Here is a 26,857-nt window from a genome sequence, read left to right as displayed (position 1 = left end):
GTTTTGTGGTTTGCTTCTAATCCAATATATTGCCTCTGATTAGTTGAATGGCTTTTAAGTGAACATTTGCAAAAGTTTGAATGCCTCAACATGAGGGGAACTCACACAAAAAGCCATTGATTTAACTGACAGAGAAGTGTTTTGTAATTTCACTAGCTTACAGCCTTACATTTGTGTCTGGAGTTCTGTTTCTTCATAAGAGATCTACTTTCAAACTTAAGTTTCACAACTGTATACTGTAAACTTGGTAAGTGCCTCATCTGCATTCATCTTTGACACTGGGAGAATTTATGTAAAACATTTGTAAAAAGCTCCTTAAAATAGTAGATTTTATTTTGTCTCTTAATTTTATTTCAAAATGTCCAACTCAGAATTGCATTTGAGACTGGGACTAATTAGGGATGATAAGAATCGGCTTTATTCAAGCAGAGTCTGCATATACTAGAAAAGAATGAAAGAAGCTATTTATTTTGCGAGGTGAAAAGGTAAAGGCTGGTTGAATTTCATCTCAAATTCTTTAAACGCCTATTTATTTTTTCAGGTCAATTTAAAGTTTTTCCTGAAAATTGATTTGTCTCAATTTAAAATTGAGTTCATGGCGATTCTAATTTACGTTTGATAGGCAAGATGCAGGCCTCAATAAAGTAAACCTGTTGAATTTAATGCAATATACTGTATTCCATCACTTGCACAATGTTACACTAGTGTGGTTCAACACCAAAAAGGTCAGGGATAGCCGTACAAAGTTTGATCAAGGTAGCTCTGATTGTAGTGACTGGAATTGCTATTGGAATATCATTAAAGGTATAAATTTGTATTTCATTGCCTTTTGTTTTATTACATTGTGAAATTGTCAGCTTTTTTTGTAAACTATCTTAATACAGCTGTGAAAGGAGTCTTGCTGCTGACGGGTTCATGGCTCTTTCAACAAGGCAGTTAGAATGAGGATTGGAACAAATGCATTCTGGACTAGTATATTGATTTGGTGGCTTGGTGAAGTATAGTAGAGACTTATGCTTGATCTGAAGCTGACCTAAAAGTTTTGTTTATCCTGTATACAGTATATAGAAGGAGAACTGTTGGGGAAAAAAACTCATTGCCACCTTGGGCATTAAAAGAGAAGTGAAACCAGAAATTTAAGCCATTTTTTCCCACAGATGTCAGAGAAAAACGTCTCCCTCCGGCTGTCAGAGCATTCGATTAGGTAAACATTCACAGATGTTTGCATTGCTTTAATCTGTTAAAAATCCCTTTTCCTTATATTGACCCATGCTTTTAATTAAGTTTCTGTGGACTCCAAAGCCTAAGTGTTTCTTCAGTGCATCAAAGAATGAAGTGTGACTCTTAGACCTGAGATCCTGATGTGACAGCAGTGCTGTTTTCTGAGCACTATGTTAGAGGACTGCTTTTCCAAAGCTTTTTGTACATCTTGGAAAGATATTGTATGAAGATTATTGCATTGTACACTGTACAGCCAATGAATGCACTTCTATATTTCTGACCTTTTGCATTGCAAAATCCCTCGTCTGCACTTACTCCTATACTCATCATCAATCTTTGTTGTTTTTAACTTAGGGCAGGCATGTCAACATCAGCAAATTCACAGTGGAAAACTTAGCTTCTGTCTTACAAATCTTTGCTGTTTTACTTTTTATTAGTTCTCTATAATCACTTATGTTCCTAAAAATATTAATTGTAAGTCTGATAATTTACTGTTAGAGATGCAATATAGTATGCATTTCTTATAATAGCACTGTTTTAAGTGGAATTTAATACATTCTAGATATTCTTTATAAAAAGGGGTAGAAATTTTTGTCCTTTTTTTTTTCATTTTACTGCCTTCGCTTTGAACACTAGCCTTACCAAACTCACCCAGTCCTGGGGGATATAGTTCCAAGAAGGCTTGGAGTTGTTTAAAGAGGAAAAGATGTTTCAGAGACTAAAGCACTGTCCTGTCTCCCCTCAACAAGGTACTGTAGAACTTGTTAATTGCACAGAGTCCTTTCTACATGCTTTCATTTGCATGAAAGCCACCTGTACAAGACACTTAGATCCCACCCTCTGCATTTGGCATCAAGTGATAATTAACACATTTTATGAGTGCTGGCAGTGCAGCATGCACAGATTGAACTGTCATGGTCCAAAGTTCACAGGAGTTCTCCCTGGCTGTTTGAGGCTGGAATGCAGAACCTCTCTTCCTGTCCCCCAGACATCTGCTCAACCTGCTAAGTCCAACAGTCATTTCTGAGCCAATGCCAGGTTCAGAGTAGCTGTGCATCAAGAATTGGGCATTTTGTGTTGCTGACTCCCACTCAGCACAGCTGCCCGTCTTCCTTCCTCTTAGTTTTGTTTACAAAAATTGAAGAAAATGAAATATCGGCATCTCTCTTCTGTTTCCACACAACTCTTTGTAAAACACTTTGAGTTGTATACTGCCTAATTTTAAACTCTCTTAACTCTTAAGTGGCATTTAACCTGAAATTCTTAGCAATGCAGATCAAAAAACAGATCTCCAACCTCCCCTCCCCTCACTGCATCGGGGTGGTTTATAAAGCAAAGCAAAAGAAAGCGCGCAGGTATAGCCTTTCACTGCAGCTTTAGTAAACCTTTGAGAAGGTGATCATGTGACCGTGCTGCAATTTCAAAACAATCCCAACAGCAAGATCCCTTCCCCACCACCCCCTCTTGAAACTGCAGGGCACCATCTGGCTGAGCTTGGGTTTTGCTTCCAATCTTTAATGCGACACAGCTTAGCCTCCCTTGAAGAGCCTCACAATGGATCGTGGATAATTGAGTCTCGTAGAGCATTTCAGAACTCGTCTGAAGCAGCAACATGACTGAGCAAAACAGTCCTTAATATAGTTTAGTTTGTTCAGAAAACAATCAGGGGAGTTGAATAAAAAATGGTCTTAGAAGGGAAGTCACGTGTATTTGCTGACCTCTTCCTTATTGGAAATTGAATTAACAACTGGACTTGAAGTGGGTTATTTCCATTAAGATTCTTCTGTGAAACTTTCTTTGTGCAGTTAAAACTCCATTACATTGCAGTATTTATAGGAGATGGACAGAGTGATTCTGACAAAAACTGGTTAGAGCATTTTTTTTCCATTGACAAATATCACGGCATTTATTTTCATTGCGTGTATAAGTCTGAATTTACATTACAGCTTCTGTGTCTTTGAAGAAGTTTCTCTTTTTTTCCCAAAAAGGTCTTTGACCAGTTTGTAAGTGTACCATTAGTTTCTAAATTTTGACTTCAGCAGAAATTATGTACTTTCATGCACCACACCCCTCAGAACTAATGCATTAGGACTGTTGGGACTAAATCATTTTTTTCTGTCTCTTCTGATCCCCCTCCCCCTCGCCCCTGTGCTCCCTGCAGGTGAAGAGAAGTCTGAGAAGAGCTGTGAAGCATGAGTGCAGATGCAAGTCAGGAGGTAGTGACCACCCCTCCTCCACCCAGCATGGCCCAGAAGGAGAGATACTTCGACCGTATCAATGAGAACGACCCAGAGTACCTCCGTGCCAGAAACATGTCACCAGACCTACGGCAAGATTTCAATATGATGGAACAGAAAAAAAGAGTCACTCAGATTCTGCAGAGTCCGGTGAGTTTCTGCATCTTGTTTTGTTGTTTAATTGGACCTGTTGTATGTTAGAATTTTTGCTTTTTTTAAAACAAACTTCTGGCAGCACTGAAGGAGAACTCCTTGCTGTTCGTCTTCTGACACGGTCCCCTGCAGGCATTCATCTGTCAGTGCCTGTGACAATAGCAGATTGGAGCTGTGTGCTTTCGAAAAGTATGCCTCCCATCCAAAGCTTTGGAAGAGAACAAAACAAGAACTGGAAAGGTGTATTGGAGAGCAGAGTCTTGCATTTCTAAAAGGTTAATATGACCTGAATTCCACACAAGCTTGGGCAGTTTTGAAGTAGTCGGGTATCTACATCTGCTGGGATGGGCCAAGCTTTGGCTCGCATGAATATTAATAAGCAAAACAGGCAAGATCACTGAAGAGCTCTGCGCACACAGAGTAGCAGCAGAGCAAATTACAAAGGGCCCTGACTATATTGTAACCATAAACACATTGCACGTATTATGGCTAAGAGCTTGCATACCTTTTTTTCGATTCTTTTTGCCTTTACCACAGATAGCAAAGGGATGCACACCTGGCCTGTATCTGTGTCACACACAGACAGGCATCCTGTTTGGAGTAGTTAAAATAATGGCCAGGACAAAAAATCATCCCTAAAACAGAGTTAAATCAGATGTTATACTGTACAGCTTATTTAAAAGGCAGTGGAATGCCGAAGTATACTTTTATTTTTGCATTATAGTCAATCCATTTGTGATGATTAGATTAATATGAATGGTAATCACAATATAATGCTCATTTTGTTTTTCAGTAATTAAATGCATACAATTGCTTATAGAACAAAAGCTTTGTGTTCAGCCAGGTGATTTTCTTAATTAAATTGTTTATATAGCTCAATTTACAGAAACAATCTGGACAAAGATGCATTATGCTTCACAGCAGTAGTACCCACAAATACCATCCTTAAAATTATGTCCATTATCAAGTGGACAGTCATTTAAATATCCTGTTATACCATGCTGGTCTCACTTCGATCGGTGTGCGGAAGCTTTGCAGAGAGAAGACTTAGCATGGAAAAGAAACATACACAGCAGTTTAGGACTTCAAGAACATTTTTGTTGAACCAGCAGGAAGAACCAGTATTCCGATTGCTGGTGCCAGCAAAAAATATTGTGTGCCAGGGAGATAGAATTTAACTTAATTAGTGTTGGTTTACTTACAGTCAAGATCTTTAATAAAGTATAAATAAATGAGCAGTTGGCATAATATGGCTTTCATGTATGCCAGGTGGCAAACTATACCCTAGTCATTTCCCAGCGTCACCATCTACCTGGACTCATTGGACTCGTTCAGTGTTTCCACACACATACAGTAGTACTTAAAAGGTTTGCTGAAAAAGCACATTCAGTATCCTACTTTATTGCCTCTACAGGATCGCCAATCCTTTCCAATTCTTTTTTAAATCAGGACCCAAGGAAAGGGGGTAAATTGGTGAATTTAAGGCTTAATTGGCTTAATTAAACTAGTTACTTTATTCTAAATGGTCTTTATGCTGTGGTAGATGAATAGAAATCAAGCAAACCTGCTAGACTGCAGCCTATGAAGCAGATCTGGGACTTAATTGGGCTATCTGGGAACTCATTACATGATTATAGGATAACACCTAAACAATATAGGAGTTTTTTTCAAGTTTAGACATATTTTTCAAAAGTACTACCACCTTCTAGCCAGAGCTCATCAGATCAGTTCAGTGTGGTGCAGTGGGTCTGTGGCTAAGGATCTGGGCCACAGTGGCTGGAAGGTTGCCGATTCGTATCCCGCAGCCGGCAGAGGAATCCTTCTATGTTGGGCCCCAAAGAGCAAGGCCCTTATCCCCAGCTGCCCCCTCCGCTCTGACCCCAAGCTCCTCTCCCTGTCTGTGTGTCTCATGGAGAGAAAGTCGGCGTATGCGAAAAGACAAATTCCTAATACAAGAAATTGTATATGGCCAATAAAGTGATCTTATCTTATCAGATCACCAAAGCTTACCTCTGGTTGGTACTAAGATCAAAACTGTAAGGAAACACATCTAGGTGCTGAAAGTGGTGTTGGTGAACCAGTAGGTGATGCTCTTTTCTCTGACCAGAATTTTCAAATCCCTGAATGGTGAATGGAGTAACTGTAATGTAGCATGAGCCATCCTTTAGATTATACTTGAAATCGAGGTCCGGACTACTTGATGGTTAGGTATCCCATGGTGCTGTTAGTAACAGTACAGAGTTGTTAACCCTAGTGTCCTGGCTAAATTAGACTCTGGGCTTACTTGCACAGTCTAGCCTGCTTAACGTTCTTCTTTAATTCAACTGTTGAAGCAGTTTTTGCACTTCTCTACCTGTTTGCATTTAAATGAAATGGGTTTTAAATTGGATTTTGGGAGATTCTTTGAAATTTGCTTTAGTTTTATGGTTTCTTTAAATTCTGTCTCCCAAGCCATTTTCTCATTAAGCAAGTCATGGATTTTATTCCATAGCTGAGAGGCCTGCGTGTAGTCTCAGAAAATCTGTTTCCTGTCACAGTTAAAAGTAGCCTAATTGAAGCTCTTCATAATGTATTGATGCATTAAGCAATTTTAAAGGTTAATAAGCATTAATGAGCCCTGCTGGGGGCATTATCCTCTAAAGTAAGTGACCTTGCCATCCATTAGTTGTTTTTTGTTTCTTGTGGTTCCTTAGCTTGGGTATTATATTCACTTCTGAAGATTTTGATGTTTAACTGAGTATACAGTGGCTGGGTATTTTGACCAAGTGATGTATAGGAGCATTAGGAGGATGTCCTTTGAAATAAACCATAATCATATTAGATTTTCCTCTAAATTAAACACTTGTTTCTGCCATCAACAAAAGTAAGCATTACTTTCTCAAGAGGAGCAGGTTTACATAGTCTGTCAGTGCTCTTTTGATAACATTTCTTTCTGAAAGAAGGGAGTGACTTTTAAAGTGCAATTTTAAAGTCATCGCTTGAATGACAGTCTAGAAAAAGACTGGTTTGTTCTTTAGTTAGAAATGCCTTGTTGTATGCAAAGAATGTTAAAACATGTTCTACAGTAACTTGCCTTTCAGCCATCAGATCTATCTATGATAGAATCGATTACAAAAACCTAAGCCATCAACAGCTACTTTTGCAAAAAATGCTTGCATTGGGTTTTATGTGCTTCAGATGTATTCTTTTAGGCATTTTCCCTCAGCATTGGTTTTAGAAACATCAAGCCATTACATATTTCCCTGGCCTGCATGTGTAGTATAATCTTTCTCCATCCCGTGAATAAAATCAGACCAAATCTAATCTGTTTGCAATGCATAGACTCTTCTGCATTCTGAAAAAATGCAATTTCCAAAAGACTGTCCATGGAGATTAACAGATACATTTGTATGCTGACAGCATGTGGATTACCCCCAGCAGATTGTTTGTGTTTATTTACACAGCTGTTATTGGGTGTGGATGATAGGCAACATGTAATAGAAGAAGGAGCCATGTTATTTCATGCCATGTCTTCTAAACCTGCGTATCAAAGCAGCTAGTCCTGCCTATCGGAGAACTGATAATGCAGTAAACGGTTGTGAAATAGCTCTTAGGGGATGAGGAAACCTTTGGTGTACCTCCACAGCTGAGAGCAATTGCAAAGGTTTGGGCCACAGTAGATCTCCATGGCAACAGTTGTGAATGTAGGGGAATGTTTGACCTTGTCTATAACGTGCTGCACAGTGAGCAGAGTAATGTTAAAAATCTTGCGTTTCATTTAACTGTTTTTTGTGGGCATAAACTGACAGGTACCTAGAAAAGATGTGCAACCCAGATTGAAATTCACATGAAAGATACAAAGGCGGGGGTCGAGGGGTTTAAAATGACAGAAACCGACAATACTGAGGTCAGATCTTGTGAGTTAAGCTTAAAGTAACCATAAAAAGACCATTAGCAGCAATTAGAAAGAGAGCAGATAATAAATAATGATGGAATGTTAAGTATCCTTGCTTTAAAAGTTGTCATAGGGTTGTACTTTTATTGGTTAGAATAAAAAAAAAACTTAACAAAGATATGACAGATAGATGATATAACTTATTCCAAATGGCCCATTTTCTCTAGCCTTCGATGGGCTGGTGAATGTTGGAGAGTCTTGCCTTATGTCTTTTTCCAGAATAGGACAGGTTAGTCTCTGGTTTGCCAGTACACTTTGCAATAATGGGTGCATGGGACTCCCAAGTATTGAGCAACATTTTAGTTCAAGGGCTTGCAGTATTGATGCTGGATTCGTGGCTATCTTTAAATTAAGACACTTGATACCAGTAATTTCATTAATATTGGTAGTATTAGTAGAAAATGTTTTTCATGCAGTGTTTTATTTTCATTTTCATTTATTATGTCTAATAGAATGAATGGGAATAATATATTCGTGGATTCCAGCATGTTGAGGGATATAATGCATAATTCTGCATTTATTTCTGCAAGGTTCTCGGCTGTGGAAGAGGCTGCAGTACAGCTCAATGGGAGGAAGCAAAGTATAAGAACACAAAGGGTGGAGGGCTGAGGGCCGTGCAAGTGTGAGGATTGATTCAAACAGAAAAAGAAAAACAGTCTCTCCCTGGTGTGCCATAAAACCGTTTAAGAAATAGTGATTCTCACCCCACCCCTAATAAATTAACAGTCTAGAAAGTTAGTCAATAAAGATGTGAGGTGAAAAAGTGTTATCAGCTGTGTTGTATGTAGCAGTTGGAGCAGTAGAACATGAGTATGTAATGGCTACACCTACGCAGGACTCTTTGATGTTTTGCATTAAGAGAGTCTCTACCAGAGAGCGAGATAGAATTAGAGGATCTGATGATGTGTGTTTTCCAAACATAGCTAGATGAACTGGTGAAATTCAGTTTGTCACATCTGTTAAAGTACTTTATTTCAATAAGAGATGGATGTATATGAGTAAACAACTGCTAAGACACACACCTTTCGTTTGGGGCAAGACTCCCACACAAATTGTTCTAGCCTAGAAAGATTATACTGTAGGTATCGTCATCAGAACTGCTAAATTATTAATATTGCTTGTACACTTTTAATGCTGTCAACAGGATTCCTGATAATTCTTCACACTGAAAGGCTGTGATATATGTTGCGCCGTTACAGCGTATGATCAAAGGGGTGCAAAATTAAACTTATTTGAGTCCTTTTTCAAAAAGGTGTACTGCAGATCCAACGAGACAGTAATAGTCTTAATGAATAGATGTTGCAGATCTAAATGCTACATATATTAAAGCAAAGGGAAACTCTCAAAAAACCTTTTAGTTAAAGTGCGTAAGACTGTTCCAGATAACAGTCTGGAAGCGCTGAAGCACAGTTTTGACTGAACCTGAGTGACCTAGGACAGTTTTTGACAAGTTTTCTTAGTTCAAATCTTTTTGTTGAGGTTTTACAAGGGGAATCTTACAGCAAGATAAACAACTGAGCAAATTCTCCAAGCTATAAATCCTCTAAATTACCAACCCCAGATCCCCCACATTATACAATAGAACCTAGTTTATTCCATAAAGCCTGCAAAGCTTGTGAGCCTGTTGTTTGAGGTGATACTGATGGGACTCTAAGATTGATCAAGGACAAAAGCAGCCAAATGAGCAGGAAAACCAAAAGGAAATTCTTACACAAATTGTTTAGACAGTGCAGCTAAGATTAGGGCATAAAATGTCACTTTGCCAATATAATTAAATGAGCATGGCTAATTTTAAGTGACCTGGCACTTCATTATCCTGGATTACTGTATCCTCTTGTGTCAGTGTTTGGATTATTGAATTACAGGGAGGCATTTCTGAAGGCACAGGCTAATGTTCTCTTTAGTGTGAGGAGCCACTGGTGGTTATATTTTACCTAGTAAAGGTCTCATCACAATGTAGCTGTTCATAAAGTACTCTAAGCTGCTGTAGGCGAGGTGTGGGAAAGACGGATGGTGAAGGCTATGTCAGGGCAGGGATTAAAACCATCTGACACCATGTCTCCGCGGTGAGTGAATCCCTCTGACTCAGAAGGGCTGTGACGCCAAGAAAACAGGTTTTAATCTGTTGCGCTTCTCGGCTTCCTCTCCAGGCCTTCAAAGACGAGCTGGAGGGGCTCATCCAGGAGCAGCTGAGAAAAGGAAACAACCCCACAGGGCTCCTGGCTTTGCGGCAGATAGCAGACTTCTTCATGGCGAGCTCCATCGCAGGCTTCTCCACGTCTCCCCTCAGTAAGTGCCAGTGTGTGTGACCCAGGTGAGCAGCGCTGAGCACATGCAGAGCTGCTGGGAGCTTCACACAGGCTGAGTCACTAAGGTTTCACAAGCATTGTTTTCCTCCCAACAGATAAAAGTGTCTTTGAACAAGATATCTGTTAATAAACAGCACTGGCCACATCCGTTTTTTAGTATATACCAGGTTTGGAAATCCCCTCTCCATTTAATGTGTACGTTTCTCCTACCATGCTGGGTTTGTAATTTATTTAATAGTTTATTGTGTTGGAACTATTCAAACAACTGACCACTTGACAAATCATTTAAAAGTAAATGTAGTATGTTGTGGCATGCCTCATATCAATTAGCTTTTGGATTTTGATCAGAATGGAATTTTGTTCATTTTGTACACATACACATACATACAAATAGCTATATATTGGTGACTGGGTATCCCACTTGGTAGACCCCTTGGCAGAATACTGGTGATGTACCATTATGGAGCCTTTACCTGCCAGCAAGCCTATGACCATTTTCCTCATTGATGAGACCTTCATCCTGCAGTAGGATTGAATATGCCTGGATCTTTGTAATAGATACACTGCATAATGCATTTTTTGCAGATGTTTTAATGAACAATTGATTTGTTTTCTGTGTGGAATTCAGCAATGTAATTGGATTCCAGAGAGCCTGGTGGCCTGAGTAAAATGCTGATGCTATAGAACAAGCTGCTCAGTCAGGCTGAAATAAGTGTCAGTGCTTTGTCTGTTGGAGCACAGGACATCCAAATGAGTGCTAAACAGAACCTGCAGATTCTAAACTGCAAATTAACTTTTGTGAATTCCATTTGCTTTATCAAGTGATTATGCAGGAAAAAAGCATTAGCTTTGTTTGGTTGTTTCCTACACAGAAATGCACATACCCAGTGTGTCACCAAGTGAATTTTGAAATTGGATTGACTCTACTGCAAAGACAGGTGACACTAGTAAGAAGATATTTCTGCTCCCGACAATCCCTAATGTACTGGGCTTTGAAATTTTTTTATATATTTTGGGTAGCCTCAGGTATGTGCTCTCACACCACACAAAATATACCTTCTAGACCTTCTATTGTCAGATTTGCAGTGTCCTCCCAAAGTATTGGGACAACAATAGCAAAACTAGTTTTCCTTTTTTATTGCTGAAGCAGTGTATGTTTGTAATCATCTTAAACTTGCTAAACCAGTCTCCAGAGTCTCCAACCCTCAAATCAAAGCAGCAAAGCATCTCAGACAATTACACAAAAAGGAGGGAGAGCTGAAATGGTCACAAACTTCATCCAGTTATAGCCTCACAAGTATATGTAACCAAAATATTGACTTTTACACTCTGAGATTTACTTAATGTGAGTGTGTTGAGATACATCTCTCGAACACTCTGGGTTGAACACAGAGCGTGTTTTTGTTTTAATAGAATGAAAGTATATGCACATGATTACCAAAAATAAAATGTATATTAATGTTATCAATTTACTTATCCCTATTAATCTCATGACCTTGTTATAAGGTGGGGTGTTAAAAGCTGAGCACAGAGTACCTTCTTGACATCACTTTATTGTATGTCTCCTGACAAGTCAGATGTCTCAGGCACACCTGCGGGCTTTGTGTTGGCAGTGCTCAGCTCTTAACATGTAACTAACACCATCTGGACCTTGTGGTTCCCTTGGATTAAGAGGAAGTATGTACATACTTTCTGGAAAAGGTGGCTGGTGTTTTTCTTTTATTTCTCTAGATGTAGTCTAGTCGATCTAAGTCCTTCTCATTGCAACAGGAAAAAATTTAAACTTTACATACTGTATGTGTAAATGAACATCAAGTTTGCAGAGAAATAATAGTTACGGCATTTTTATTCCATCAGGTTTGAGACTTCTGAGGTGTTCAGTGGCTTATTTGACAGTGTAAAGCAAATGCCAAAACAAACATACACCGAATGAGAATCTTATACAATTTAGTATTTATTTAACCTTTTCATGGATGGTGTCAGTGAGGGAATGTGAGACCCCCTCAGGGAATTGTTTGTCTTCAAGACTACATGGGACTACGGGGTACTGCAGAGGTGAAACAGTAGCATGGGTAACCACTGTTTGATCTGGGCTCTGTGTAGTTCAAATATTTACATATGTAGATGACAGCTGTTCATTTACACATTCATTTGGTGTTTTGTGTTTTTTCTGCTCTGATTTTCCTTCGGTTTCTTCCAGGCCTTGGGATGGTCACGCCCATCAATGACCTACAAGCGGTAGAATCTTCTTCATTCGTGAAAGGGGAGAAACAGACCCGATGTAAGCTGGCCAGCTTGTACAGGCTTGTCGACCTCTTCAGCTGGGCACACTTTGCCAGCTCCTACATTACAGTACGTACAGCCGTTACTCCACGCTGGCCTGACACTCGTTGGGTCGCTCTGGGATTTGGAAAGATGACAGTGAATGTGGTGATTCAGGAATGATTCCCTGGAGCTTTCTGTGGTACATGTACGATAGTTTGACAATTTCCATGAGGTTCTCTGCCTGGCAAAAAGAAGAGCTTCACTAATTTTCTAGTGACTACCTGCATTGTAAGATCAGCTGCTCAAACCTGGTACTGGGCTCTAAAAGCCTAGATAAGATGATGTTCTGTCTGTCTTTCTTACTGAACCCTGTTGAAAATTGCTCAAGCGATTTTTTTATCCATTCTAATGTAGGCTCAGTTTTGAGACACATTTAAGTCAAATGAAGAACATGAAAATGGCTTTATATTATGTATATGCATAGATTTCTAAAGGTATACAGTTTGTTATTTTAAAACGGTCTTCTGTTAAGTCCATTTGTTTTTTTAGGTTATGTGTGCAATAGCAGAGTTGCAGTTTGTTTTTAATTATTGTCCATACTTGTGGATTTGTTTAAAATATTACCATCTACAGTGATGTCGTGAATAATTGCAGCAGAGAGCTGGTTTAGAGTTCTGTGGGAACAAATGCAAACTATTCTCTGAACATTTTGCAGTCTAACCTTACCATGTTCATGCAACCACAATGCTCCTTAAGGATTCTTATGACATTTTAAGGGTGTGTCATCTACAGTAACTGTATGTTTCCTTGAATAGATCTTCTATCAATGGGGCACTGTATATACAAACGCGTTTTCCTTCCTGGTACATCTGGTTCGTTGTTAGTCATTTCCATTATTTTTGTTTAACAGCCATTGTTTTTACTAACTCTTTAAACAGCTTTTTAAGATATATTAATATTTTTCTTAGTCTCAAGGGTGGCCACATTTTACTGTGGCTTAACTTTTATGTTTTAGCAGCTTTACTGTTTCAAGTAAGCTTATCTTAGGATTTTCACATATAAAACACAAGCATGTGATTGTTGTTTGTTAAAAACAATGTATCCTGTATCCATTGCACCAAAATATGTTTTTCTCTTGGTCTCTCTCAGGTTCGGGTCAGCAAAGAACAAGACCATATTCTTATTATTCCCAGGGGCTTGTCCTTTGCTGAAACCACAGCCTCAAACTTGGTAAGTACAGTAATTATTGGCTAATTGTGACCTGGTTTTATATATCCCTTTGCTTAAAAGATTGCATCAGAATCATCACGTTGTCTTAATACAGATGATAGTCGTATTTGAGCTGCATAAAGCTAAGATTAAAACTCAGATCTGTTATCTTATTATAAGCAAGTTAAGTTTCAGTTTCAACTTTCAAAGTTTCAAATGTACCTGTTTTTAGAGTAGTCTTGAGCAGTGGCAAAATACGAATGGGGTTAATAGTGTGTTGACATTCATTGTTCTGTATGTGTACAGTGTACTTACACTGGTTTGTAGATAATATTTTTAATCCTGCTGTGCAAAATCAAAATCCAGTTATGGCTGGGAATCTGTGTTATACAGTAGGTGAGTGTTACTTAGTGGCCAATCAAAATAGTCATAGTGTGGATCTGTTTGCTGACCAGCATGAGCAAGTTGATGTGTGATGTAGATTGTAAAAATTGATCTTTCAGTTTCCATTGATGTAATGGTGAAATACAAGACAAATGAATTCTATAGTAAGAAAATTGAGCCTGATCAGGTTATCAGTGTGAAAATTATGTATATCAGCTTCCAATAACATAAAGGGTTTGGCTACCATGACAGAGATACGTCTTAACTTACTCATTCCTGGCAGTACTTTACCACACCTGCTGAAAGCTGTGCCGGAGACTCTTGAGTGTTTGCGTTCCAGTTAATCAGCAGTTTAGCTTAACGCATGAAGCACTATTAGATTAAAAGAAATCCAATGTGTTGACAAATTGTGCTTTTTTGAAGTCCTGCAGCTTTTGTCTTAGAATGGGGAAATGTTTTTGAAAAGTGTCCACTTTGGACAGAGATCAGAAATGGTCAGTACCATTCAATCTTCTTCAACATAGTACTAAGCAGAGTTTTTCTGCTTTCTTAATGCATGAAATGAATTTAACTTCTGGAAGCCATTTGAGTTTGTTTACCATTTGAAACTTTTTTACAGACTCCTAACCCTCACATCTGTGGTACTTAGTGAACAGGAACACATGTGGAACACAGGCACTGTGCATGCAGTATAGTGCAGTGGAAGTTTAATCTTGCAGTATTTGCAGTAGGTGTTCTAATATTAACTGAGCTATGAGGCTGATAGGTGCCTTTGGTTTCACTTGAAAAGAATGAGACTAAGTAGATGCTAATTCAGCCAGAGGCATTCAATCACTTTAGACAGTGTCTTAGTGCTGTTTAAAAGACAGATGCAATGGTCTTGGACATTGGGGTTTAGTTAATTAACTCAGTTTACAGACTTTGACAGGGAAAGGACTTATGTGTGTAAACTGTGTACCTGTGAACGCTGCAAATGAACCAGTGTTCAGCAATACGTTTTATTTTACTTTTCGTTTTTTGCAGCCTGATTAGTAGAAATCCCTGCTGTTTCCCTGCTGGCAACTTCTATTATTTTTTATGAAAGCAGATGTTAGCACCCTATTTCACAAGGCTACATTCCTCTAACTACAAAAATATATGAACACGGATTAAATTCGGAAATTATTTTTTTGTACATGTTATATTTTGAAGAAAAGTTTAAATAGATTCCCAGTTCTCCATCTGCTGGAAAAGAGTCATTTCCAGAGGCTGTCTCATTGACTAGGGGAACTCATCACTGCTTGTGAAGCATTAAGGTTGTTCCTTTATTTATTATATGCTTCACTTTTGCATGTGTGTAATATGATGTTTAATTAAATTAGCAGTACATTATATAATCAGGATCTCCTATCTTTTCCTACCATAGTGGGGAAACTGTATGTATAATATAGTCACAATTTTCTGTTCATACTCCAAAAGAAAATCTGTGGTGTTTGTTGGGCAGTGACAGTTTAATTGTCTTAGTAAACTAGAGTAATATATTGAATACAATTTGACTACAAGGAAAAGAGACCAGGAACTTATTATTATTATTATTATTATTATTATTATTATTATTATTATTATTATTATTATTAGGATTTAATTTCCATTCCATTTCATGTTCCTGTTCATGCAAATAATTTTATTGCATCCTAATGTTGTGGTATGATTTGGTGCAGTTTTCCATTATTCTGGATTGTTCCTCTAAAGCTTTTTAATTTTTTTGTTAAAAGATTCTCTTGACAGTCAGCCACATAGTGTTTGATTTCCTGGGTAAAGACACTTATTTGAGCCACAACAGTCCATTGATCCAGAGTTTATCCTGGTTACCATGGCGCTAAGCAAATAATGAGCACGTGACTCCTGCCTGGATGGGACCTTGGTTCATCCCTGAGCCTATTCCCAGCAAACACTGGTCCCCATTTATACAGCTGGGTGAGCTGGAGGAGCTGGGGTAAAGCAACTTGCTCAAGCCACACCAAGTGTCTGTAGAGAGAATATGAATTCACACCACTTACCTATTATGCTACACTACCCTCCATCTTCTTTTACCTGGAGGATAACCACTTGTAGATGAATCGAAGTCATTCTCAATTCAGACTAAGGACAATTTGTAATATTTGAACCTTAAAACTAGCCCTTAAATTTCATCTGAAAAAAGAAAGTTGAAGCACGAGGCCCCAGAGCTGGAGACATTCCACATGAAGATCAATGTAGAATGGCTTTCATATGTCAGACAAATTGTCAGAGTTCCATTTCACTCCCCTCCCAAAAAAATAAAAATAAAGTAGTTTCTCAGGTTTCATTTTAACTTTCCTTCGTACTTCTAGTATATTTAGCTAGCCTGCAGAGTTTGTTGTAACCTGTCATTATAAAACCCCACATTAGGAAATGACTTCATTGGAGTGGTTTGGAGTAGATTGTGCAGTAATCAATACCAGCTGTGTTGACGGTGTAACAGTCATAAAAACATGGCGACCATTTCTGTGTTAGACAGTTGACCATAACTAAAAGAAACGAAGGTTGTGATTTAGTGGCTTTTTGAGCCAGTATTTATTAACGTTGGCATTAGTGTCTAGTAGATTCTAATAGTATGTGTGCTATGTTAAAGCTTTAGGAGCTAAATTAACTGGAGAAATCAGTCCAGGAGCCCCTTACGATGTAAATCGCCAGGAAGATTAAAAAAGTGCACCCCTTTTTAAAGACACCTGCTGCCATAAAGATTATAATGATACCGTTGCTGTCATCATTGAAAAATAATTTGCCAACTGCTATCTATTGCTACATTTGTCCTTGCCTCGTCTCCAGGTAAAAGTGGGCATCATATAAAGAAACCATTTCCATTCATGTCATGTTCTGTGCTGAGGGTCTTTCGCAGTGTTAAAATGCACACAGCAGTATCCCTGTGTGTTTGGTTAAATCCTTAAGAAAGGTTACTGATGGAACTTGGTATGTTTGCTGTCCCACCTCCCTGGTTTCACCATGCTTATACCATGCATTTGCTTTGCTTTACTATGGTTTGGGATGTTTTGTATCAGGTGTCAGACAAGCATTGGTTTCTATATTGATGGGTGACACAGCCCAGCCCCAATAACAACACCCCCTGGTGAGATGGATGGAGTTACACAAGAATCACTAGAAAGTCAAGGGCAATTAGATCGTAAATAAAAGACAGTTATGTCTGCTGGACAAAAGCTTTGATTAAATTATACTTTCCTTTTTCCCCATGTATTTTTTCCATTCTACACTATTAAATTATGAAATCCTGGTTTTGGTCATATCTAAAATGTATAACATTTCAGGTTTCGTGGTTTTACTTCAACGTTTGGCTTTGCACAGACCTTTAACATTGTATGTCCAGCACAGCACATGGAAGCTTGCCATTTTTATTACACTGTAACTTATCACAGCATCTAGCTTAATTTTGGAAGGCTTACAGTATGCATATCCATCTCCACAATATAATTTGATCATTTATTCCTTGTATTTACAATACACTATATAATTGTGCTCACAGTGTTGGCACATTCTATTAAAATACATCTGCGCTGGAAGGAAATAGCCCAATGTTTTCACTGTTAATTCTGTTTGAAAAGGTTCGCAGTTTGTTTTCTTACTGTGCAGAGACCATTGCCACATGTGTCCTTGCTTCATCTCCAGGTGAAAGTGAACATCATCGGGGAGGTTGTAGACCAGGGCACCACCAACCTGAGCATCGACCATGCTGGCTTTAGTCCACATGCAGCTATCTACTCCATGCGACCAGACGCCAGATGTATTATTCACATCCACACACCTGCAGCTGCTGCCGTGAGTCTCCAATGTACTCAACACTGAACCGGACAGCCATGTCTGTTTCAGGAAGAGAAGGGTTTGTTAAGGCAGCTTCACAGAATGCCTTTGACATTGTAAATGGTTAGCAGTAGGGGAAAAAAAATAAGCTGTGCTCTTATATTATTTCAGGACTAGCTACACTAGGCTCAGGAATCTAACAAAAATGCCATGTTCAGTGTTCTCAGTTATATTGTAAGCATTCTTGCATCTGATTTTTCAGCTTTTTGAAACAATTTTTTAAGTGGGAATGTAGTTCTAGAACTTAAATTCAATGCATATATTTATGGTAACAAATGTATTGACTAATACCAAATCCAGTAGATGATCTTATAGTATAACCATCTAAGTGTTTTATAATCCCCCTTGTGCTGTAATCTAAACAATCAAACCAGAAGCCCCCCTATCTCTCAGTATGCCTGGACATATAACACCTCTCTCTGTATCCAAAAATGCAGGTCTCCTCTATGAAATGTGGAATTCTCCCCATCTCTCAAGAGGCCCTGATTCTCGGAGATATTGCCTATTACAATTACCAGGGGTCTCTTGATGATCAGGAAGAAAGGATTGAGCTCCAGAAAGCCCTTGGTCCTTCAACCAAGGTAGCATTCATTCCTATTTTTTTTAAGTAGCAGTGTCTGGTTCATCACATTGCGTTAACACATCTTTTTTGTTGTCTGTCCATTTTCAATAACTAGTCTAATTCAGTACATGGTCACAGTGATCCTAAGCCTAATCTGGAAGACAGTATTATAAATGTCTGAGAAATTGTGATGTATTATTTCAAATTATTTTGGAGACCATTTCCAGTAGTATATATTTTGTTATTCGTAGAAAATTGAAATAAGAACATTTTGAATATGGGCAAAAGGGGGCCTTTTTTTGTCCATTATTCCATATGACAGATGATATCTGAGCAGAAAGAGTATTGTGCCAATTCCATGGTGGGTTTAAAAAAAGAATGCTGATTCATCTTTGTTTGGCACAAGCCATTAGCCAAAGATGGAAGCACTTCCCTTTCAATTTTTCAGATTATTCAATTAAGTTTAATAAAGAAGGCATGAAGACTTCATTCTCATATGTACTATATAAGACTCTTCTGTTCTTGAAAATCGATTTTCTAGGTTCTAGTCCTGAGAAACCATGGTGTTGTGGCTCTTGGGGAAACGATAGAAGAGGCCTTTCATTACATTTACTGTGCCCAGATGGCATGCGAAATCCAGGTAAGATTTCAGCTTGTTGCGACAGACCTGAAGTTGTTTGAAGTATTTGATACTGAAGTGGCTCGGAGACCAGTGGAATTTGATATTTGCACTTCCTTGTCAGTGGATCACAATGACAAACCGTAATCCGACAGGCCAGTCCATCTCAGGACACACTTGCACACACATAAGAGAAGGGAGCTGTACTGAATGTCTTAAGTGAACAGCATGTCCTTGGACTGGGGAGGAAAAAACAGTGCCCTTGGAGTGTACCCACTCATACAAAAAGGAACATGCAGTCTCCACACATAAGGTTATCCAGATAGAAATTGTAGCACTGACCACAATCCTACCTTTCACCCATTATTTATATTAAAAACGTTCTTATGCAGAATTGATCAAATATCACACATTGTTTTTTTTTAATATTCTGTATAAAAAAAGTGCAGAAGGAGTTGGCTATATATTTCAAACCATGAGGTCAGATGTGTTGTTACAGAAAGGGTCTTTTTAATTTGCAGTGGCAAATATTAGACTTAAAAGTACAATTTAGCAAAAGTTAATTCATTAAGAACACATGAGCAAAATATCTGCTGTTAAAAAATAACTGTTTGATCTTAGAAAAGATTTCAAAAGTGCTTCCTGTCAAGTTTGTACTTCAAACCATGTCCCACCAGAATTCGAACAGTGATCTGCTAAGCATCTGTTTAAACAAATTGTAACCAAAGACTTGAAAGTCTAGAATAACATTCCCAATGGCACAGGTCAGAACACTTTGTACCAGCACTTTATTTTTTCACCCGGGGTAGTTCTGTGTCAAGTACATTGCTTGGGGGGTTTGCAATGAAGGACGGAAGGTGAAAATGTCTGGATGTTGTTAGTCTTCCTCAGTGGTTCCATCTGGGTCAGCATGTTTGGGTTTTCACTTCAGTCCTTACTGAACAATACAGATGTTTTTTTGTTTGTTTGTTTGTTTGTTTTCAAATATTGTTTTTTTTTATATTTCATTTAGTCATGCCCTAGTTGTCCAGCGCTAACTTGGGTGTATAGCCATCAGTCCTAAATTCCCAACCCAGTATTCGGTGGCCAGTTCTAAACAAAAGCAATCCACAAAGTCTGACTTTGTAGTTTGTAGTGTGCGGGTGAGGCAAAATCTTGATGTAACCTTAGCCATAGTCCAACACATTTGGTAATGTTCGAGATGCTCTTTTTGAAACCATTGCACATAAAAAAAAAATCTTCTCGCCAGAGGCTTTGCATGCAATGCCACTTGGTTTCATAACAGTGTTTTGTTGGGATATCATAAATCACTTTTAATAACTTGCTTTGCTGGGACTCAGAGCTCCGTACATCTGGGATTTGAGTGAATAATTGTTTTGCTTGCGAATACGGAGGGAATGGGCAACAAGTGGGTGCAGTCATTTAATAAGCATCAAACAATCCATGTCTGAATCTGTGCCAGGAGAAGGAAAAAAACAATAATCCACTCAAAGCCTATTTCATTTCTAAAAATAAACTTAACCGTGTTGTTTCACTATGGCAAACTGACCCACGGTCGAGATGATATTCAATGCCGTCAGGTCTTTCTTTTTGGGTGTTTTTTTAGGTAAATGCACTGTCATGTGCAGGCGGAGTAGACAACCTGATAGTGCTTGACCTGGAGAAGTACAAGCCCGTGACACAAGGGGTGGCGGTGGCCGGTGTGAACATGGGTTCTCAGATTAAATGGAAATTGGGTGAACTGGAGTTTGAGTCCCTCATGAGGATGTTGGACAATCTTGTAAGTAATTCAACCGCTGATCTTAATGTGCCAGAATCGGCCTGAATCGGTACCCCTGCAAACTGATGGATGGATGTTTGCACGTTATGCACGCTATGCTGCCCCTACTTCCGACATGTAGGGGCAGCAACATCCTGTTGTTGTTTCTGTAACATTTTCTTTTGCAGGACAGGGTTGTTAGTCTTGTGCCCAGCCTCCAACTTGGAGAACCTGGCCCCTGACGTGGGACACAAACCCACTACCCTGAGATTGAGTCACATGCTCTACCAACAGAGCTAGTCTGCCCCCCCCCCCCCCCCCCCCCACCCCCCAGTTTGAGCATTCATTTTATACGGGGCACTGTTTGGCACACTTGTGGAATGATTACGAACATGCTCTTGTCAGACAAATTGATTTTCGGAACCGATGGAGAAAAGTCTGTGTGTTTGCAGGCAAGCATTCGTGTCCTGACTGGTGGTGGTTACAGATGTGGACTAGGACAGGCACCATCCTCCACAAGCCATGTTCCTCTTTCCAAGAATTCCCTTTCTGCCAGCTAGTAAAGGCACCTCGTGTAGAAAAAAAGTTTACATGGAGTGAGCAGTGTCGATTACTGCTCTCAAGCAATATGTGTCACACTTAGTTTAGCATTTATTTACTGCACTGGGGCTACTTTTGCATTTTCAGGCTAGCCAGCTGGTGCGCATGATTGGGTTTGTGTGTTTAAGCCTGTTGGTAGAAGCTTTTACACAGGGCTGCAGGCAGACACTTTTGTCAGCGGAGAACAAACATTTGAAAGCCCAAGCATCTTGGCCTACAGTGTAGGGTGGATTTGTTGACACCACTGTGTGAGGCCTCAGCCTCTTTCTAGGTTATATAACTAAGTTATATCATCTGCTCTTCACTAGAGGTCAGGGTACTATTATTGGCTCTACATCTGGTGCCTTTCTGGCCTTCAGTGCAGTTTCCTGATACTCTGGTGTTCGTCTCGGCATTCAGAATTTTCTGGCTAACCAGTTGGCTTTCATTTAAGACGTCTTGTAGGGAATTGAATCTGCGGTTGTGATTTTTTTTGCTTCTTTTCTGTTGATTTCGACTTGCCACAGTTTTGCATTTGACAGCAACTGTTTAATCAGCTCCAACAGACTGGAGAAGTAATAGCATGTGTTTAGTTAGTGGTACAGGTGTCTTGTCTATTTTTAGCCTGTAAAACACAGGCCTCCTGCAGGCCGCTATTTAGTGCACAATGCGGTCCATGAATGCCATATCCGTTTCATGTTTTTTATTATTGTGAAATTCTCAGGAAGCAATCATCAAGACAGTGTTTTGTTGTTGGAATTTGTATGCAATTTGTGTATATAATTTCTGAAAAAAAACCCTGTGAAATCAATACCATAGGTATGGGACATCTTTGTTTTTAACACCTGCCTGAGACAGGCATGGAGTCTTGAGTCTCTGAAAATACTGGAATGATTGCAAAGTGAAGGAAAGAAAGTTCAGTTTCAACAGTAACAAGGATCTGAAAATGTGAAGTCTTTATTGCTTATCCCACCTTATTAACCAATTCACTTCTGTAGCAAGATGAGGATTTCTTAACTTCCTTTACTAATCTTCATTATTCCTTTGCTACTTTAGAAAGGGTGTAATTGTTAATAATGGAACCTACTATTTCATTTGTGTAACTGGAAAAAAATTCAAAGGATTTTTAGACCATTCCACCATATAATGTGTTTGACAAAAAGAGAATTTTATGGAGGTATTTTTACCAGGATTTATTTTTATTCCTGATTGAGCAGTTAGAAAACTGTTTTTCAGCCTGAGGCAAGGCTGAGGCAAGGCTACTACAGCAGGAGCAAAATCTGCTTCCAGGCGGTCTTCCTTAGGTTTCCTAGACAGGAACAAAATAGTGGGATTAAAAGCATAATATTCCAGTGGGATACTCTTGGTATAACACTCTTAAAATTATTTCTTATTCAGGTGTTGTAAGGACTGCCAAGATTGATGTATGTATTCTTTAGTAGTGGTCTTTGTCAACAAAACATGAAAGCTTCTTAGGCTTTATAAATTAATGGAATAATGGTACTCGTATTACTGAAGCACTTTATCAAATGCCTGAATTAACTATATAGCATGCTTTGCCAAATCCCACAACCGACACATCATTCAGTTTCCTGAGAAGGCCTGAGTGAAATAACTTTAGGATCTGGAAATTGCATTCACTCTTTCAGACTGAAAGAAGTTTATTTGGAAAACTGTCTTGAGAATTGTTGTTAAGGCTTTGGTCAGAGCCACCGAGAAAAGCAGGTGTTCATCCTCAGATTACGGAGTTTCTGCCATTACTGCACATTTAATACAGCCCACATTCATATGCAAGTGAAGTGAATACTGAGTGGATTCAGATGTACTGGAAGTCTGCATATCTTTTAAAAAAATTTTTTTACATTTCCACTCACTCTAAACCTAATGAGTTTTGTTATACACTACTACTCATATATATATATATCATGAATGTGTGGTAATGCCACTTGAGTCTGCTTTTGGTTAAACGCAAAGGTTTTGTTTTTGGTTTTGTGTTCAAAACCAAAGCTCATGTTTAATATGTAATGTGTAAGAGAATATCAAATCTTCTTTAAGAATATCTTTGTAATGCTTTACTCTGGCTTCACTTTATTAATGTATGATTTGTGCCAAAACGTAAACCTTTGTGAATATGAGCTCAAATTAAATGTTAAATTTACTTAATGGGTTTTACAGAGCTATGTATTCTACATAAACAACAACAATTTCGGTGAATTTTCTACTCTCAAAAATCACACAATATCTCTGTATGCTACTCAATAATATGTTTATCAAGGACAAGACACTTATGTCTCTCCTATTTGCTGATTCAGAATCCCATAAGCCCAAATTATTATTCTAATAATTAATCATTGCTTACACTTATAAAGCGCTTTTCTGGGCACTCTACTCAAAGTGTTTAATGGGGACTCCCCTCCACCACCACCAATATGCAGCATCCACCTGGATGATGGAGGATCATTCATAAAACCTGGCTCTTGTTCAAACCTATATTCTCTGTCTTTGGTGCTGTTTTTTTTTAAATTAATATAGTTAAACAGTAATCTTACTTTCACTAATATTATTAAATAAAAAATGTTGTTATAATAATGCTAAATAAGCAATAATATTTTTGTTACAGTGATATTAGGAAATATAAGCTTTTCTAAGTGACAATAATAATGACATTTTCTTTATGTCATGCACAGCTCCATGCTCTTAAAATGTTTTCTGTTCTGTTGTTTCTGCAAACAAAGCTTTATATTTTCAGTACACCTCAAGGAAGTAGCTCCCACCAAACAAACCAGAAATGACAACACCATTTTTCAACACCTTGCCTTTTCCCCATGGTTGCCAGGGCTACAGGACGGGCTATGCCTACAGGCACCCGATTGTCAGAGACAAACCCCGACACAAGAGTGAAGTGGAGATCCCCGCCACGGTTACGGCCTTCATGTTTGACGACGATGACGCCATGCTGCGCTCCCCTTTCAAATACCTGGCCCAGCGACAGCAGCGCGAGAAGACCAGGTGGCTGAACTCGCCCAACACCTACATGAAGGTGAACGTACCAGAGGCATCGCAGAACGGAGAGAGCAGTCCCAGGACCAAGACGACGGTGAGTTGCTCACATCGTTTCCTATTGTGGTACACTTCTGCAGACCTAGTCATGAGAATTTTTATGGGAAATATTGACGCGGCTACCCTGAAAGTCCAGCTGTGCCGATAACCTGAGGGCATTGCGAGCTCACCCCAGCTCAACAACTTGTTCTGCAGGGTGTTACTGTTGTGAAACTGGCCCTTTAAGGAGTTAACAAACATCAATTGTAGTTTCTAAATTATCCTGAAAATTTGCCTCTCTGTTTGGAAAGTAGCCAAAATGATTTGTTTGATTTTTTTTACTTTTGATATTCCTGTTGGCATTTTAACTTCCTTTTCCCTCCCCATCCAAAAATGCTGTTGCTGTCTAGCCTGTTTGTCAGACCTACACTGATGTGAAAAAGAAAGTATTCTTAAGATTCTGTTGTTGTACATATTAAGACATTTCTGACCTTCACCTAGACCTCACCAAGTCCCAACAGTAGATAAATCTAACCTCTTGTGACAGATAACACAATTTTTACTTTATTATTTATTAAAAACAAAAATCAGCTGACATTCAGAAGCCTTCTGTAAAAAGTCCACTTTTACTTCTTCCACATACAGTAATTTAAGAATGTAATTAGAATCGAGTTCTGCTAAACGTATGCACATGATAAGTTGATTATCGGGAAGTGCTTCCACCTGTATATAAAATCAGAAACTGTGTCTGTCTGGTCTGGGGTATTCAGATTTGTGGTGACACTTCATGTCTAGGTCAAAAGACGGTCTCAGAGAAAGAATCATTGCTGATCATCAGTTATAAATTCATTTCCAAACAATAAAAAAGCTATCATTCCACGGTGAGAAAAATGAAATCCTGATTTCCTCTATTATTGCATATTTTTGACACTGAATGTTTTCAGGTCTTCAACCAAAATCTAATATAAGATAAAGGGAACTGAGGGAACAAAGAACACTTTCTTTTTACTTATTTCATTTATTTAATTTTTCATTTATTAATAATTTTATCCAACACCAACTGGCACTGTGTGAAAAAGGAAATCAACCCAATTAAAGGGATAATTTAGAGTCAGATAATTGAACACACCCAGGCTTGATTACAGCCAGACCTGCTTAATATTTACCTCACTTATTTTGACCCTTACCATCAGAGTCAAGTTGCCAGTACAAAGATTCAACAAGCACATTGTGCCACGATCAAAGCAAATTCCTGAAGAGATCAGAAAAAAGCTGTTGATATCTATCAGTCAGGAAAGATTACAAATCCATTTATAAGGCTCTGGGACTCCACTGAACCACAGTGAGAGCCATAATCTCCAAAAGGAGAACACTTGGAACAGTAGTAAATCTTCCTAGGAGTGGACGACCTGCCAAAATTTCTCCAAGGGCACAGCATAAAATCATCCAGGAAGTCAAAAAGAATCCTAAAAAATATCCAAAGAACTGCGGCTTCTCTTGCCTCAGCTAAGGTCAGTGTTCATGACTCTACAATCAGAAAGAGACTGGGCAAAAATGGGCTTCATGGGAGAGTAGCAAGGCGGAAACCACTGCTAACCAAGAAGATCATAAATGCTTGTCTCTCATATGCCAAAAAGCACCTGGATGATCCCCAAGCCTTTTGGGAGAATGTTCTATGGACAGGTGAGTCAAAAGTGTAACTTTTTGGATGACATGGGTCCCATTATGCTGGCGTAAAGCAAACACAGCATTCCACAGTAAGAACATCATACCAACAGCCAAACAATGTGGTGGTAGTATGATGGTGTGGGGATGCTTTGCCGCCTCAGGACCTGGGCGACTTGCCATAATTAAAGGAACCATGAAATCTGCTCTTTATCAGAAACATTTTAAGGAGAATGTCCAGTCATCTGTCCTTGAGCTGAAGCTGAGATGTAGTTGGGTCATGCAGCAAGACAATAATCTAAAACACAAAAGCAAGTCCACATCAGAATAGCTGAAAAGAAGAAAAATTAAAGTTTTGGAGTGGCCTAGTCAAAGTCCAGACCTAAACCCAATAGAGATGCTGTAGCAGGACCCGAAACGAACGGTTCATGCTTGAAGACCTACCAATGTTTCTGAATTAAAGCAGTTCTGTGAGGAAGAGTGGGCTAAAATTCCTCCACAGCAATGTGTTAGGAATTCTAGGAAGCAATTTGTTGCTGTCATTGCAGCTAAAGGTGGCACAATCAGTTATTAAGTGTTCTTTTTCACACAGGGGATATAGGTGTTGAATAACTTTTATTTATTAAATAAATGATATCATATTAAAGTGTTATTTGTTCACCCAGTTTCCCTTTATCTAATATGAGATTTTGTCTAAAGGTCTGAAACATCCAGGGTGACAAATATGCAATGATAGAGGAAATCAGGAAGGGGGCAAATACTTTTTCACGGCACTGTACATCAAGGGATCTACAGGCCTGTAAATACCTGTAATAAAGTATAAAAGTTAGACTTCATGATTCTACCATGAGGAAAAGACTGAACAAGAATGGCTTTTGTGGAAAGGTAGACGGGAATAATCTCCTTCTCTCAAAAAAATAAAAGAACATTGCCGCACGGCTTAGGTGTGCAAAAGAGCATCCGAATGAACCACGAGGCTTCTGGAACGATATCCTCTTGACAGATGAGATCACAGTGGAATCCAGCAGCTAAAAGCTTGACTGAAAGCA

The 26,857-nt window shown here is 38.8% G+C and overlaps 1 protein-coding gene across 2 annotated transcripts in view; it reads left to right on the top strand.

Moving 5' to 3' along the window:
* Positions 1–26,857, top strand: part of add3a (adducin 3 (gamma) a) — a 118,424-nt gene that overhangs the window by 81,316 nt on the left and 10,251 nt on the right. For both annotated transcript variants that reach the window (XM_088635851.1, XM_088635853.1), the window contains exons 2-10: positions 3,391–3,608; positions 9,696–9,834; positions 12,055–12,206; positions 13,269–13,349; positions 17,394–17,543; positions 18,023–18,166; positions 18,689–18,787; positions 20,373–20,546; positions 23,941–24,201. In XM_088635851.1, the coding sequence (XP_088491977.1) occupies positions 3,414–3,608; positions 9,696–9,834; positions 12,055–12,206; positions 13,269–13,349; positions 17,394–17,543; positions 18,023–18,166; positions 18,689–18,787; positions 20,373–20,546; positions 23,941–24,201 (1,395 nt within the window). In that variant the 5' untranslated portion in view covers positions 3,391–3,413. The remainder of the gene's footprint in view (positions 1–3,390; positions 3,609–9,695; positions 9,835–12,054; positions 12,207–13,268; positions 13,350–17,393; positions 17,544–18,022; positions 18,167–18,688; positions 18,788–20,372; positions 20,547–23,940; positions 24,202–26,857) is intronic.

This window comes from Lepisosteus platostomus, chromosome 6 (genome assembly GCF_059453375.1).
Source record: "Lepisosteus platostomus isolate fLepPlt1 chromosome 6, fLepPlt1.hap1, whole genome shotgun sequence".
In the NCBI taxonomy this organism is placed as follows: domain Eukaryota; kingdom Metazoa; phylum Chordata; class Actinopteri; order Semionotiformes; family Lepisosteidae; genus Lepisosteus; species Lepisosteus platostomus.
This window is presented reverse-complemented; position numbering and strand designations above follow the sequence as displayed.